General features: G+C 38.3%; 1 protein-coding gene across 13 annotated transcripts in view; it reads right to left on the bottom strand.

Annotated features, from left to right (window-relative positions):
* Positions 1 to 16,415, bottom strand: part of TNRC6A (trinucleotide repeat containing adaptor 6A) — a 102,882-nt gene that overhangs the window by 56,585 nt on the left and 29,882 nt on the right. For 12 of the 13 annotated variants that reach the window (XM_064592826.1, XM_064592823.1, XM_064592818.1 and 9 more), the window contains one exon: positions 13,695 to 13,716. The exons of the other annotated variant lie outside the window; for it this stretch is intronic. In XM_064592826.1, coding sequence (XP_064448896.1) covers positions 13,695 to 13,716 — 22 coding nt within the window. The remainder of the gene's footprint in view (positions 1 to 13,694; positions 13,717 to 16,415) is intronic. 13 annotated transcript variants of the gene reach the window in all.

The following is a 16,415-nucleotide window of genomic DNA, read 5'->3' as shown; positions in this document are numbered from 1 at the left end:
TGGAATGGAGAAATTACTCATGCAAAGAATTCAAACCAACATTTTCCTAAATCATGATCCAAATCAAGACTTCCCACTTTGCAAAACAATAAAAGAACCAATACTACAATTAACTTTTGCTACTTTCATGTATTTGATATTTCTTATGTATAAACATTCTATCATTCTGTAAACCTGAAGCTGTTCGAAAAAACAGTCTATTAATTGGGGGGGGGAACCCCACAGCAACTGTCTTAGGTTCAGGTAAAAAAAACCAAGATTAGATAAGAGACAATTTAATATCCCAAATCCTAAATACACCAAGTTCTCAATTTGTAAAAAAAATTTTTATTTACTGTTATTAATAATTAAAATTATATTAATATTTACTTCTTTTAAGATTTAAAATAATATTTAAAATGCCATTTATATAAATTTATTTCAGAAAATAGTAAATGAGTGAACTTCCCTACTGGCTATCTACAAGTTTAATAGAAACAACAGTCTAAATATAAAGCAGCCATCAACATCCTGAATTATCACCACTTAATACCTCAAGCCCTTCCTTTTTTTTGTATCTTTCCACCAAAGTCTATAACTTAGCTTTGTGTAAGAGTTTTCATATTGGCTACATTGTAAATCTTCTAGAAATACTGGCTTAAGTAACAGCATAGTAGACAAAAATGTCATTTTAAGACATGATTTCATTTTAACAGAATGAAACATTAAATTGCCCTCCAAAAAATAAAAACCGTATACAGATTTGTGACTGAAATAGTTGAAATTACCAGTTTAAAATAATACTTAATACACATCTATGGAATACACAGTGTTTTTTAAGACTGCTTTAGGCAAACTTTAAATTTACCAAAAGTAACTATTTCTAATCTCAAAATGTGTCATTATACAGGAAAAACAAAACCATCATGTTAAGCTCTTTGAAGGCAAATGGTGAGTACCCATGAAAGCTCCTAGTTTTATTCTCACATAAAAGCAAAAGTACAGGATTTTCCTAAGAATTTCTTATTTTTATTAAGAGAAAATATCCTACCTTCTCAAACAAATATGAGTAGGTGTAATCAACAAGATAAAAATGTACTAAAGCAATTGAGTAACAAGCCAGTGTTTCCAGAAAATAAAAGGCAACATTTCTAGCTGTCAATAATTAGGTTAAACTGCAAATGCTTGATACTTAGGAAAATCCTTACCATTGCTCAAAGGGTATTTAAAAAAATAAAAGTCATCTGTAAACATTCTTTAAAATCTTCATCACAGAGAATGATTTTATGCTTTTAAAAGCCACAAAATAACTTCTGGAAAAAAAGCTACCACGCTACCAAGTAGTACATTTAAGTTGTAACTGCATTATCAAGCAACACCACATACAAGATTTGTCTTTCTTCCCTACAGTTAATGCTTCCAATAAGTAATCAATCATCCTGGTTAAGCCTAAATTCTCAAACCAATCATTCTAGCTGCCTGCAGCTCTCACTAGTCTTCCCCTGACAGACTCTGCCTCCGGACCAGAGTCAGCGCCAACAAGCGCGGGTGCAATCAGTTCTGCAGCTTTACGGATGAATGCCAGTAGCAACGGCACATCGGGACACAGCTTCAAAAAGCACACACCTGATGAAAACTTCAAGCAGATGAGAAAATTCTCTATGCCAAAAAATTCCAAAGAAGGGGGTTTCCAACTTCTGTTGCCTTCCAACTCCAGAGCTTTCCACAGAAAATGGAGGAAAGGTACAGTGTCACTTTACTGCTACGGAGGTACTGCTCACCAGCTTCCCCTGTATTTGAGGCCCAGTAACTCAAATTCCATCGTCTTGTATTTTAAGAGGGACAGGAGGGGAAACAAGAAGCCAGCCGGTTAAACAGTGCGAAGAGCGAACTGTTCGATTAAAATTGAGCCTATAAATCAAATTTATTTACAACTTGGCCAAACATTGTACTACTATAAAAATCCTCTTCTTATTCATTAATAAGCATCATGGATGATTTATAATATAATTCCCCTGTATGATACACATTCCCTGTTCTATACTAACTTCAGTTCGTTCTGGAATGCTGAAGGGCACAGAGGGGGCAAGTCTGGCTTTTAAGTTGATACACACAGAGGTAATGCTAGAATTTTCATTGTGGACAAACGGCTGCAGTTTTAAGTGCCACTAGTCAGCCTGGAAAACACCTAAATGCTTGTCAATCCATTAACTTCTGCTGATCCTTAGCAAGTAGGTTGAACTATATGGCTATCGTGACAACTTGAAAAATACGACTTAAAAACTAATATGAAATATAACACACCGTATTTATACTTTACACAGGTACAAAAAAATCTTAACATTTTGGTTAAAAAGTTCCTAAAGTAAGGAAAAATACCATGCAATAAGATATCTTATAATCGATTCAAAATTAAATACTGAATTTAAAATAAGTATTACACTGAATTCATTTAATTTTAATTCACTTCACAAATCATCCAGAAACGGGAAGCATACCCTTTCCTGGGTCTTAGGGAAGCACCTACCTCCAATCCCTCCAGGAACTCGATCTCCCTACTCAACATCTACTCAAACATCTCCCACCTCAAATTACTAACACAAAGAGAAACATAGCTGATTTGCCTCGATACAATCCTCTACTCTTCAGCAAAATGCCTGAGCAATCTGTTCTAAAATACGGACCTTTTCTAACAGCTGGAGGATATCCACACAATATTCACAGCATGGTATTTCCAAGATCTGTAGTTAACCTATCCATCACATCTTGTCCAAATATATGAGATTTAGAACAGTGGGATGATAAAAGATACAGTTTTCAGGCAGAGAGGCACATGCTTTAAAAGAAAAAAAGTCAGACTGCCCTGCAGTCTCTTTCATAACTTACAATTCTAGAAGTGATCCTTAAATTTGTTTAATTATAACTGCTATGGGATACTTGTTAAAAAAAAAAGAAAGATTCTTCAGCCTCACAGATTTACTAAGTCAGAATCTGTATTTCTTAAAACAAGGGTCACACGTGGTTCTCATGTCTAAGTAAATTTGGAAAACTGTTCTGGCAGATACTGCAGCTACATCTAGAGAGCTTCTGACTTCCATTTGTGACTCAAAAAAAAAAAAGATTAACACCTAACAATTCAACTAGAAGTCAGTAACAGGAGCAACAACCAAAGTCCCCAAAACACTGAAATTTGGGGGGGAAAAAATCAAGAAGGACCACAAAAGTTATGCAATAAAGGAAATGTCCTAAATCACCGAAGATAACAAATTATTTAGGAAATACAGGATGGTTAGTTGGGTTTTTTTTTTATTATTAGAAAAAAAAGTTCAGGGGGCGCCTGGGTGGCTCAGTTGGTTAAGCATCCGACTTTTGATTAAGCTCAGGTCATGATCTCATGATCAGGGTCATGAGATCAAGCCCGTGTCAGGCTCCAAGCTGCCCATGGAGCCTGCTTAGGATTCTCTGCCCCACCCCCACTTGCATGCTCTCTCTTAAAAAAATGAAATAAAGTTCAGATAAATCAAACAGTTAATAATGCTATAAAATGCTGGCATTTTTAAAAGCTTTTAGAAAACAAAGGCAAAATTTTTTCTAAATCTGGGTAAACGGTAGGTTTTCCCAACATAAGTCAGTCAAGTAATTAATAAAAAATTGTTAAGTTTGACCAGATAAAATTATGCAGTATAGTTTATTTTTGCAAGGGTGTGTGTGTGTGTGTGTGTGTTTATTCCAAATTAAAAGGCAAACTGGAAAAATATTTGCCCTTTAGAACAAGTTAAAGGGACTCACTCTCTCTCCCCTCCCACTGCCTACCCCAACTTTCCCTAACAGAAAGAAAAGAGGTACTGTTTTGGGGTAAGGCCCCTAAAGCTAACACAAGGAAACATTCCACAGAGTCACTAGAGTTTAGGGCCAGAGTTTAAGCTAAAAGTATAAAGATTATTTAATTTTGCTTTTCTTCTTCTGAAATATGTATTTGCATCCTCTGCATATATACCCCCTTGCAGGGTCTACTATTGAGCAAAATTTAGATATTTCTGCCTGGTATCTCATCCTCAGAACAACTTCAAACATATGATATAGTCCATAATGTTGGAAATATTTGCATCAAATATATGAGACAGAATGCTAATAAGCGTATTATACAAAGAGCTCGTGTAAACTGGTAACAAAAGCTCTAAGGTCCAGGAGGTAAATGGGCTAAGAACAAGAATGGGCAATTCATAAAATGAAAAAAGCACAAGTAATTAAACACATGATATTCCATTTTACCAATAAACAAATATAAATCAAAGCAATAAAGTACCAATTTGGGCCTGCCGAATTTATAAAGATACATCCCATTCTCGTGTTGCAAGACCTATTCCTTGCACTATGGCAGAGACGCTGCACTGTGATTCACCCATGCTGAGTTGGGCTCTACTTTAATGAGAGGAAAAACCTAATCATCATCTGGGTGAGGAGGAACTCTGAAGTGACTGGGGACACTGCTGGTATGCCCAGTCAAGAGGCTGAAAGGTTGCTAGAATACTGCGCAACCACAGGGGTGGGAATTAAAATTCACTAAGTATTAGCTAAATGCCAGGCACTATATCTGATATCGCTCTAGCCTCATGATTCTGTAATTTTGAAATATTATTTCCATTTTACAGATGAGGCAATTAAGGCTTAGAAGAAGGCTGCCCATGATCAAACATCTAGTAAATGGCAGAGCTGAAATTTAAAACCAAATTAGACCCCCAAACCAATGTTCCTCCTAGTATAAATTAAGTTTCCCCTTACTTACAAGAGCAAAATCAAACTATCCAAAAATAGGAAAGTCACTAATTACAGCTTAGTTCACTTTGAAAGCTGCAAATCAAAAATTTCTATAATAAGATGCCTATACTCAGCATTTACTAGCCTCCGGTCCTGTGATTTATGTTCTATATTATTTCATTCCCACATCAAGTAGCCTGGATTATCTCCTTTCCACAGAGTCAAACTGAGGCATGGAGGTTAAGGAACTTGCCCAAGGTCAGAGAAACAAGAATCATAAAGACAATATTCAAATCCAATGCTATCTCCCTCAGAAGCCTGGACTTTTAACACCATGCTGTGTTTATGTTAGAATTCCATGATTATCATCTTCAGTAGAAGATTCAATACTTTTTGCTTCAGGCCAAATGCTGTCTTTGCAGCTGGTTTTATCAAGTGCATTTCCACTGACGCTATAGCCGAGAGAGCGCTCTCACTCAGTACACGTTCTGAAGCACAGCTACTACTCTTATTAGAACTGAAGAACATAAAAGTGCAAATTAGGACATATACTGTGTTATTTCCTAGTCTGGAGCTTTCTCTTACCTGGTTATAGCTGATAAAGCTATTCTTGCTAATCTCTCCTGACTTCTCCAAAATTTAAACCAGAAGACTCCTGATTTGTTGTTTTGGTTTTTTTTTAAAGGTGTGTTTGTTCCTCCGTAGGTTTTTTTTTTTTTTTTAAGGTTTTATTTGAGAGCAAGCGAGCCAGAGGGAGAGCATGAGCGGGGTGGAGGGGCAGAGGGAGAGAGAGAAGCAGACTCCCTACTGAGCAGGGAGCCGGACATGGGGCTCAATGCCAGAGCTCCGGGATCACGACCAGAGCTGAAGGCAGACGCATAACTGACTGAGCCACCCAGGCGTCCCTGATTTATTTTCTTTGAAACTGAAGACCTGACTGTTGTCAAGGCAGAATCTCAGGGCTTAGGATACAACCTTAGGATACTCCCACAAGCCTCCAACAACTATGGGATCATTGGTCCCTGAATCTACTTTCCAACAATAGTTTGCTTTGTTGACTGCACCGATCTCTGCTTTTCTCCTATTTCCCCATCTTTGCCCCACCCCAGCCTCATCACAAACATCTGAAGTTACAAAATCTTTCATTGTTATTTAATAATTTGTTGGTATTTATAAGCAAACACACCTACATCTGCTAGAAATAAAATGGCCCTGGGGATGCGGAGAAAGGGGAGCCCTCCTACACTGTTGGTAGGAACGCAAGCTGGTGCAGCCACTCTGGAAAACAGTATGGAGGTTCCTCAAAAAGTTGAAAATAGAGCTACCCTATGATCCAGCAATTGCATTACTGGGTATTTACCCCAAAGATACAAAAGTAGGGATCCGAAAGGGTACGTGCATCCCAATGTTTATAGCAGCAATGTCCACAATAGCCAAACTGTGGAAAGAGCCAAGATGTCCATCGACAGATGAATGGATAAAGAAGATGTGGTATATATATATACAATGGAATATTATGCAGCCATCAAAAGGAATGAGATCTTGCCATTTGCAACGACGTGGATGGAACTGGAGGGTATTGAGTGAAATAAGTCAAACAGAGAAAGACATGTATCATATGATCTCACTGATATGAGGAATTCTTAATTGCAGGAAACAAACTGAGGGTTGCTGGAGTGGGGGGTGGGGTGGGAGGGATGGGGTGACTGGGTGATAGACACTGGGGAGGGTAGGTGCTCTGGTAAGCGCTGTGAATTGTGCAAGACTGTTGAATCTCAGATCTGTACCTCTGAAACAAATAATGCAATATATGTTAAGGAAAAAAAAAGAAGAAGAAGGTAGCGGGAGGGGAAGAATGAAGCGGGGGAAATCGGAGGGGAGGGGGGTGGGAGGATGGGTTAGCCTGGTGGTGGGTACTGAGGAGGGCACATTCTGCATGGAGCACTGGGTGTTATGCACAAACAATGAATCATGGAACACTTCATCTAAAACTAATGATGTAATGTATGGGGATTAACATAAGAATAAAAAATTAAAATAAATAAATAAATAAATAAATAAATAAATAAATAAATAAAATGGCCCTTATCTTACAAGCATAAAGGGGTCCTTAGCATCCTTCACTACCTCATTGAGTATATAAATTTAGATTTATATATAAATCTATACAAATCACTTTCCTTTCTCAATACAAGTAAAGGAAAAATGGTGACTTTGATATACCTAAACCTCTACTATTTCCCTTGGAAGCAGAAGGCCATTTCCCCCCCTCCTGTTAGTGCAGAGTTACAAAGCTCAAAGACATCTTCCATAGGAAGAAAGACATTTGCCATTAGTAAATTCTTCACCAGCAAGAAACTCTGCTTCTCCTTCAAAGAGGTCCGCACACATTTGCCTTCACAATTTCTCACAAAGTGAACGTACTCTGATGCCATATTTGGAATCAGAACCTGGTCTGCCCAATATTACTTAATACCTGCCTATAACATAGAAGTCATGTTTCTACTATTATGGAGAAAAACACTGCACGGAAGCCCCAATTCTAACAGAACTTCCCTACCTGTGTGACAGAAACGGTCATAGGTGTGCTGAGGGGAGGAGTGCCTGCCAGCGTCAGCTGGGGGCAGCCCCTTCTGTTTCCCTAACAGTCCCACAGATACCAATTTCCATATGAGCCACTATGTGAACAAGGTCAGGCAACACACTTCAATCACAGCTATTTAGGCCTCAGTTTCTCCTCTGAAAGATCTGTGTAGCACAGGAATTCTTTGCCAAGCCACCGAAGTTCCTGAATTTCATTATCACAGGACTGCGACTGAGAGACTTAAGGCCTTATGAAGTAATACACTGAGACCACAGGTAAATATATTTACCTCTACTGAACTAAAACAAAGATAAGAATGGAAGCACAGTTGGGACAAGGACTTGGGAGTTGGGTTTTGTTCATGCATAACAGTGACCACAACAGTACATGAAACAGGGTCGGCACACAATAAATATTTCACAAATGTTAAACGAAAAAAGAAAACACAAAACAATGACACTTTATGGATCCTTACTTCGGAAGAATGGATTAACAGACAATCATTTTTCATTTATCTTTGTTTCCCAAGATGACCTCATGAGATTGCACAACACAGCTGATATTGGCAGTGACGATGGAAACGGAAAGAGTGCTTACTTATTAATGAGAAGGGAACAAATTAAACACTTTCTTCCTTTGACTCCAACAGTCATCTCAATCATACTGCCACAGTTAAACTGTGTCCTCTGCCTTTATGAGCTTTCTCGGTCAGTAAGCATATTGAAAAGCAGAGACCTGTCTGTTGCCCAGCTCCTCAGAAGGTACTTCGTCCCTCCTTCTGAAGAATGCATGAAATGGAGGTGATGTGGGTTTTTTGGTGGGTTTTTTGTCAAAGTCTCCTTACATCTCCCCAAAAGAGGTGGAGCAAGGCATTTCAAACTTAATTAGAAGTCAGGTTTTGTCCCCAAAAGGGACTGGTTTTCACTGTTTAGAGGTCTGACACAGGGAGGAAGCTTTTAGAAAATCAGCTTCTTGCCTGGTCCTTAAAACTCTTACGCTTTTTCATCAACAAAGATGAAGTAAACAGTTTCAGAGCTTTCTCTAGTAATTCCTGAAAAGCCAACCACTTTACACATTGCAGTTGTCAGATGCTCCCTGATTCACAAAATTATGTTGGTGATACAACTTTTTATTTATTTCTTTGTGCTTGGGGAAATACCATAAAACCTGTTAGAAGATCTTTCTGGGAATATTTTTAAAACATGCATTGTTTTAGTTCATTCACTGAATATTATTAAAGCACTGGCGTAGCCTTCCTACTTTGTTTTCCATGTAAATACAGGACTGTTTTCAAAGAGAAAGCAGCAGTAGAGCCCACTAGAGTTAGTCATCAAATCCTGGCTCAGACACTCACTGGCTGCATAACCAAAATGCAAGTCACTTTTCTTAGCCTCAATCTGACTTCTAAATGTGATGATACGATCCACTTTCATAGGGCTGCTGAAGGGATTAAATGCAGATTTATATTGTTCTAGTACACACTGATGAAGCCCTACTCCCATATTAGTTTTTAAATATCCTACTTCATGAAGCCTCAGACTTCCCAGCCTGCTGCCTTGGCCCCTCCCCTAAGTCCCAAACATTTCCCAAAATTCAATAGCTGAAAGATTACTCTTAGCATATGAAGCTTTTAGGACCCTGCTCCAGTATGTGTTCTGAATCACTGGTAACCATTCATTATTAGTGATTAAATATTTAGAATATTCCCCTTGATTAAATGAAGTAAATATAAAGCAGTGCCTGACACATAGTAGGTGCTCAAAGTTAGTTACCATGATGTCTCCAATATGATTTGACATGCCGCTGATTTAATAGCTCTTGAATATTTTGATCACTCCCCAGGAGCAATGGAGCTAAACAATAAAATCATGTTTGATTTAAAAAAAAAAAATGTGGGGCACCTGGGTGGCGCAGTCAGTTGGGTGTCCGACTCTTGATTTCAGCTCAGGTCATGATCTCAGGGTCATGGGATCGAGCCCCGTGTCTGGCTCCGTGCTCAGCACGGAGTCTGCTTGGGATTCTCTCTCCCTCTCCCTCCTCCCACTGGTTCTCGTTCTCTCTCTCTCTCAAGTAAATAAATCTTTGAAAAAAATTGTGAGGCTAGACCTAAGATTTAAAAAAAAAAAAAAAAAGAAGAACTGAGCAAGAATAATGGCTTCCAAATGTGGAAAGGAACAAAAATGTGTTTTACATGTTGATTCAATTTTCATTAAGAGTTTTTAATTAGTCCAGAAAGAGGATAGCAGCAATAAACTATGCCTCCCTATGGGATCACCAGAAAACAAAAAAAATCTTTATCCATTATTCTCCATTCCTGCTTCCATTCCAGCCTCCTGTCATCTCTTCAGAGCTCTGGAGTTTGTTATTATCTGGAATATTAACTTGCTTATAAAATCACCTGAAGAAAGCACCAGCATGAGACAGAGGACGGGGGGGGGGGGGGGGTGAGAGGGTGGGTGAGAGAGAGAGAGGTGTTAGCTGTCAAAAATTAACAGCGCTTATTCTTTTGCAAGGAATGGATAATGAGCATGCTTCCAAAACAAGCCAGTGTCAGAGCTATGTTTTTGAAACATTGCTTTTCTTAATCAAGTTCCCATAGGCATTCTGAAGAGGGAATATTAACTCCTTCCCTGCCTTTACATTATGTTGGCCACAGGGCATCTTAAAATGTTTCCATCTATTCCTATACCTCACCATAAATTTTTCAGCATTTCACTCCCCTGCTGTTTCAAGGAGATACTCATAGATATTTTTAAAAGACATTTCACATATTCAAACATTCAAATATGCATGCTCCTTACAGTTTTTCAAAGTTCAAGTACAAAGTAAGAATAAAACTTTCAAGAATTTCATTATGTCTCGCATTATGTTGGTCCACATTTTCATTAGATGAGTTATGAATCCATTGCACCAAGAAATAAACACTGACTGGTCTTCATGTAAGAAAGCTGGTCAATAATTTAATTTATGATACTTTACAAAAACCCCACTGTTATACAAATTGTCTTACCACTGGGTGGAAGCAACATCAGTGTTACTTAACCAGAAATGGCAGGAGCCTTAGAAGGAACAGCTCATGAAGGCAGAATTCCTAGAGGGTGCTGCAGCCTAACTAGTCATGCTCAGTCTGAACACTAAGATCAGGACTCCTGACAATCACAAAGACTCTAATAAAATTAAAAATTCAGTTCCTCAGTCACAGCAGCCCCATTTCCTTCAAGTACTTGATAGCCAGAAGTTATTAGACCCGGGCCTGATACAGACTCTACTATGGAAGGACAAAAAATGATGTAGACCGTAAAAACTGCAAGAGAAATTCTCGATTACGCAGATTCTCCTGATTTGTAAATGTTGGCAATCGGAAACATAAAGGATAACAAAAACACTGTGTGGAGACCAGAGGAGACTGAGGAGACAAGACAACTAGATGCGTTTTGTAGCTGGCGCTGGATTTCAGAAATAAGTTAACGGGAGACCGAGGGGAATCTCAATAAAGTCTGGAGTTCCATTAATACCAGTATCAGTTTCTTAGTTTTGACAAAGGTGCCACAGAAATGCAAGATGTCAATCATGGGAAAATGGAGTGAGGTGTATGTGGGAAAACTCTCTACTACCTTTTCAACTTTTCTGTAAGTCATAAATTATTCTGAAACCAGACATTTAGTAAACAGTAACAACTGTGTGTGCCAAACCTGTCCCACAAGTCTCCAGTTTGTAATCTCTAATCACCATGAACCCAAATCACAAATACCATATAGATATTATACACGGCACAAAAAATAAGTAATACGTTTTCATAAATCAGAGTAATGTGACCAATCACGGAGCTGCCATCAAAAGAAGGATGGAGTAAAAGAGCTGGCAAAACAACATAATACATTTTGAAGCAACTTTCATACACTTAGCCTAACATACTCAGAACTGTGGAAAATCTAAAATGAAGAAGATTCAAATATATTCATATTTTATGTATGGATGTAAAAGGATGATTTTACATTTGGAAACGATATAAACAGTAGGCATTCAAAGATCATGCTGGAGAAACAAATACCCATGGGCCAGTCAAAACTCTAAGATGGACTATAATCAAGTGGCCCAAATTTAAGATTCATCATAACATCCTGAGAAATCAGGAAGGGAGAATCAATGGCCATTGGAGCAATCCATTAGAAGATGAGCTCTGTGAGATCTGGAAACACTGAAAGGCCTCCTTGGCTGAGGAGCTGGATCAAAAAGAAAAATAAACAGGAAAGAACATGAAAGAGATGAGAATGCTCTGAAAAGTAATAAAGGAGTGAGGGGCAACAGGCTGGTTAGATCATGAGAGGTCAGATTAAAGAGGGCCTTGACAGCCAAGCAGGAGTTTGGTCTTGAAGCAAAGCAAAGGGACAACTTAACATCCCTATAGAGGGGAGTGGTATGCAGAAAGTGGAGCTTGAAGAAGTTGAATTTGGTCATGTTCCTACTAAATTAATTTGGCAACGTTCCCCCCTCCATCATTCGACACCCTTGTAACTTTCTTACACGTACAGATTCAAAGCCACAATGTCACCTTCAATTCCCCCCTCTGATCTCACCAGTTGCAATCCTGTGAATTCTAGACCTCACACATCTTCTATCCATCTCCTACCCCTGCTACCAAGACCTCAGTTCAAATCATCTTTACCCTCTCTACTCCCCCTCTTCCCTCGCTGGTACTGCCTCTGTTGGGGACGCTAGACATTACTGATAAAGAAACTCTCCTAAAGCATAGCTTATGACTGTGACCTTTGCTGGCTCTCTACTCCTTTTTTTAAGACTCAAATTGATAGTTTACTTATTTTGATTCCAGTATAGTTAACACACAGTGTTACATGAGTTTCAGGTGTATAATATAGTGATTCACCAATTCCATGTATCACTCAGGCTGGCTCCCCTCTAACCAGCATGAAGCCCTACGATTTCCCCCTACCTCCAGGCCTATATTCTGTCCCTTCCCCCCAAAACCCCCACACTTATTCTCTGAATATTCCCTCTTCTTGTCCACCCGCTTCCTCTGCCCAGAGAGTGCCTTTCTTCTCTTCGCTCCATCTTTCAGCCAACACTTTCCATGCACAGTGACTGACGGCTTTTAAGAAAAAACAAACAAACCATGTCACTCTTCTGCTTAAACTCTTCAGTGGCTCCTGTCTATAAAACAGAAGTCCAAGTTCCTTAGTACACAGAGCATATAAGGCCTTCTCTGACCTAACCCCTACCTATCTCTTCAGAAAAACCCCTCTACCCTATCCACTTACTGCTGGATATTTAATGCTCTAGGGATATCTACTGAAAATATCACCAAATTATTTCTTTTCTTTGTACCTTCAATCACGCTGATTGATCCCTCTGCCATTTCATCCTTTCTTGGATTGGCTGTTTCATCTTTTACGATTCATAACCTCAAGGAGATTTTCCTTAAACCCCTGTGTCAAATAAGCTACTCATTACTCCTCTGTGCTCCAGACAACAATGGCATTTCTACCTGAAGCAAATCACACACTATGCTGTTTAGGTGTGTCCTTCTACTGCCACTTTCTCCGGTAAAATATAAGCTAAGACTGTTCTTGTTCACTCCCACATACTTGCACCTAGCAAATGTTACCTTAACAAATGCTGACCTCAAATAAAAATAGGCAGTACTGAGCTGTGTATCTCAACCAAATGCAGAGATCATACTTCTGATTCAGCTACACATAAAAATTCAGAATCTTCAAGCCTAACAAGTTCAGCATCTGAGAGCCCTACACCTTTCATTACCAGGCGGTGAACTCCTGGGAGGGTGAAGAATTCCTGATTCAGAATCTGAGAGGAATGATGTTCCTGTTTCCTTAGCAGCCGGAAGGCTCCTGCTTGATGTGTACTGGGAGCTGTTCAGCCTGGCAAAATGACCATCAGGTTAGCAATCTACTATTCTCAGTAATTAAATATAGAGTGGGTATCACAGTCTGCCTCCAGGAAGGAGTGGGGGACAACTGAATACAGAGACCAAAGAATAAAGCAAGGGATGAGGTGAGAGTCCCAGAGATAACCCCAGACAAGAAGACTTTTTTACATGGAAGACTGAAGGGAAGGTACATGTGCTCAAAGACTCAAATCAAGGGAGTACATCAGGAAGTGGTGCCCATCCTAGGAGATAGCTGTAAGGTAGGTAGGTTTTAAAAGTGGTAATATAGTAAACCATTAACCCCAAGGGATGACTCCAAGGTGATGTCACTGAAGAAGTCTGTCCCCACCCCTCTGTTCTTTCATGCTTTTCGCTCTCCCAATCCTGGAGGTGAATAAAATGCATATCAACAACCTTGCTTTAATGAAAAAAAAAAAAAAAGGATAAAAGTAGCTTTAAACAACGTACCTTTGATTTTTTGTTCAGTGGCCTAAAATAAAAACAAACAAACAAAAAACAATGTAAATATGAAACTGAAAGAAATGGACTGTTAATGATAAAATGTTCATATTTTACTATTATATAAGACATATACACTTTTATTAAATAAGGAATTTGTCATTTAGGTGAACTGCATAGGAAAAGATATGCAAAGAAAGCATGCTTTTCCCACAGATGTGCCCCATTGTCCCTGATACAATGTTTATTAATAAAAAAGTTTGAAATGTTTCTTTAGATACAAAGCAGAGAAGACATCATTGTATGACAGTAAATAATAAAAAAAAAATGGTACTGTACTTTTCTCATTATTTAGTTTTTAAAAGAATTTTCTATAACTGTCACCTTTAACATTTGATGGATCTACTGAGTTTTGCATAAGTTTAAAATGGCTTCAAAAATTCTTATTTTAAATGATAAAAAAATGAATTAAGTTTTCTGGAAGAAAATAAATTCAGCATTTCTGAATATAACCATTTTGACAAATCAGTAATAAATTTAACTCCTGGAGGTTAGGCTGCTCTTTCAGTTAAACATAGTTAACTTTTAGGTATTTTTGAGTGGGGAAAAAATTTCACACAAAACTGTCACTTCTGACACATCTGATAATGCATTAAAATCACTGTGTTCAGAAGCTAAACTGACACCAACCCTGCTTTGCCATGCCTGCCCCGTTGTCCATTGTCGTTGACATAACAAGGAACAGGGCTGCCTGAAGGTACCTCACTCAAACTTCAAGGGCCCCAAAAAGAAGGAACAGGTTACAGACAGAGGCCACAAGCAAAAATCAACTTTTTAGTTAAGACCAATTACATGGGAGTCCTAAAAATAAAAGATACAAGGATAGGCAGGAAAAACTGAGTAATTCGTAGCCAAATAACCACGAATTGTTCCTAAATAAAGATAAAGCTTTCCTTAAGTGCCATGGGGCACAATAATTTTGCTTAGTCATATTAAATTACTGTTATTAAAAATAGCATTTTTTTGAATTAGATCATTATAGAACTAGATGGTAAAGGACTACATGGCAATTACCCTAATCCTGAAGCCACACCTAACAATCTTTCCCTGGAGAGCCAGAGAGTCAGTCTAGGCAGTGAGCTCCTTTACCAAATTTTAGAGCACTACTGTTATGCTAAATAATGGAGGCCCATCTTTTACTTCATATGGATCAAAAACTAAAAAAACAAAAAACAAAAAACAAAAAAACCAAAAAACTGATGGAAGGACAATGGCAAAAGACCAGTTAACTAGCTGGAACACTTAATTTACTTCTGGAGAAATTGTTTTTAAAATCTGATGGTAGAAAAAACAGTCTTATTAGAGAGAACTTGGTATATGAATACTTTATGAGAAGTACCATGGCAAACAATAAAATACATAATTTTCTGAAGCTAAAACATTATAGCACAAAAATTGTTTTATATGCTGAAAATCTTTTTTAAAAAACTCTCCTAGTCTCTTCCACAGTTTACTTCGAAAGGAAACTAACTTACAATACACAGAAGCCATAATCACATTATCCCCAAGATAAACCGTGTTGCTCTCGCGGGCCTTAACATAAAGGCCAGAAAAACAACTCCAAAACAAGTCCACACTGCTTCAGAACAACAGTCAACCTCATTCAGTATTCTGTCATCTACAGAGAATGGCATCGAGAAAACATCCAAAGGTGTCGGCCCATCAGAATACTGACTCATATACTGAAGGAATGTGAGTAACAGAACCCAAGAGCTCCTAACAGATTAAGAGGAAACAGAACTCAGCAAGTGCCACTTCTTTAAAATAAGTCTTTGTGGGTTAGTCCAGGGACCTAGCATATTACTCAAACTGTTCAAAAGATAATTTTCCAAACGGGATCAGTGATTTTTAAGAGTATCTGTCTCAAAAAAGAAAGAAAGAAAGAAAGAAAGAAAAACAGAGTATCTGTCTACACTGTTCAAAATGGTAGCCATGTCCAGATGTGGCTACTGACCCCTGAGGTAAACTGAGTCCAACCTGCTATGTGTAAAATGCCAGATTTTTACTTTTTATACTTAAAAATGGTATCTCATTAATAATATTTGATACTGATTATATGTTAGAATATTCTGGATGTATTTGGTTATATAAAATATGTTAAAACTAACTTCAAATTTCTTTATTACTTTTACATGACCTTGTCATTTAAACCCTCTGGGTCTCAGGTTCCTAATTCCTCAAGTAGGGGGGTTGGGGGGGCAATGTACTGCTTACCTTTCAGGGCTATTATGAGGCTCAAGTACAACAGAAAGATTTTTTTTTTACAACATTACTTAAATGTGAGGTATCACTGTAGATCCTCTTGTACAACAGAATTAAAGGATTCTGTCAAATCTAGAAGCAAAATTATTTCCATATTGAATATCTTTTTCTTAAAACAAAAACAAAAACAGGGGCACCTGGCTGGCTCAGTCAGTGGAGCATGCAACTCATGAGTCTGAGCCCCACATTGGGCGTAGAGCCTACTTAAAAAAACCCTGAGCTGTGATTCCACAAGCAATTACTACAACTGCCTCAGTTCATAAAGGAAGGTATCAGACAACTGGCAGACACGCAGCATGCCACGCTGTTTCTGTCAGGCTCCGCACCACTCGTCCCAACCCCTGACCCCTAAGCTCCCTAAGCATACTTGAGTGGCTAAGAGCTCAGTGTCTGAAGCCAGACTCTGAA

This window comes from Mirounga angustirostris, unplaced genomic scaffold (genome assembly GCF_029215605.1).
Source record: "Mirounga angustirostris isolate CCGP_5_RB_7025 unplaced genomic scaffold, mMirAng1.0.hap1 SCAF_5, whole genome shotgun sequence".
Lineage (NCBI taxonomy): Eukaryota > Metazoa > Chordata > Mammalia > Carnivora > Phocidae > Mirounga > Mirounga angustirostris.
The sequence above is the reverse complement of the archived record's forward strand: the minus strand, read 5'-3'. Positions and strand labels throughout refer to the sequence as shown.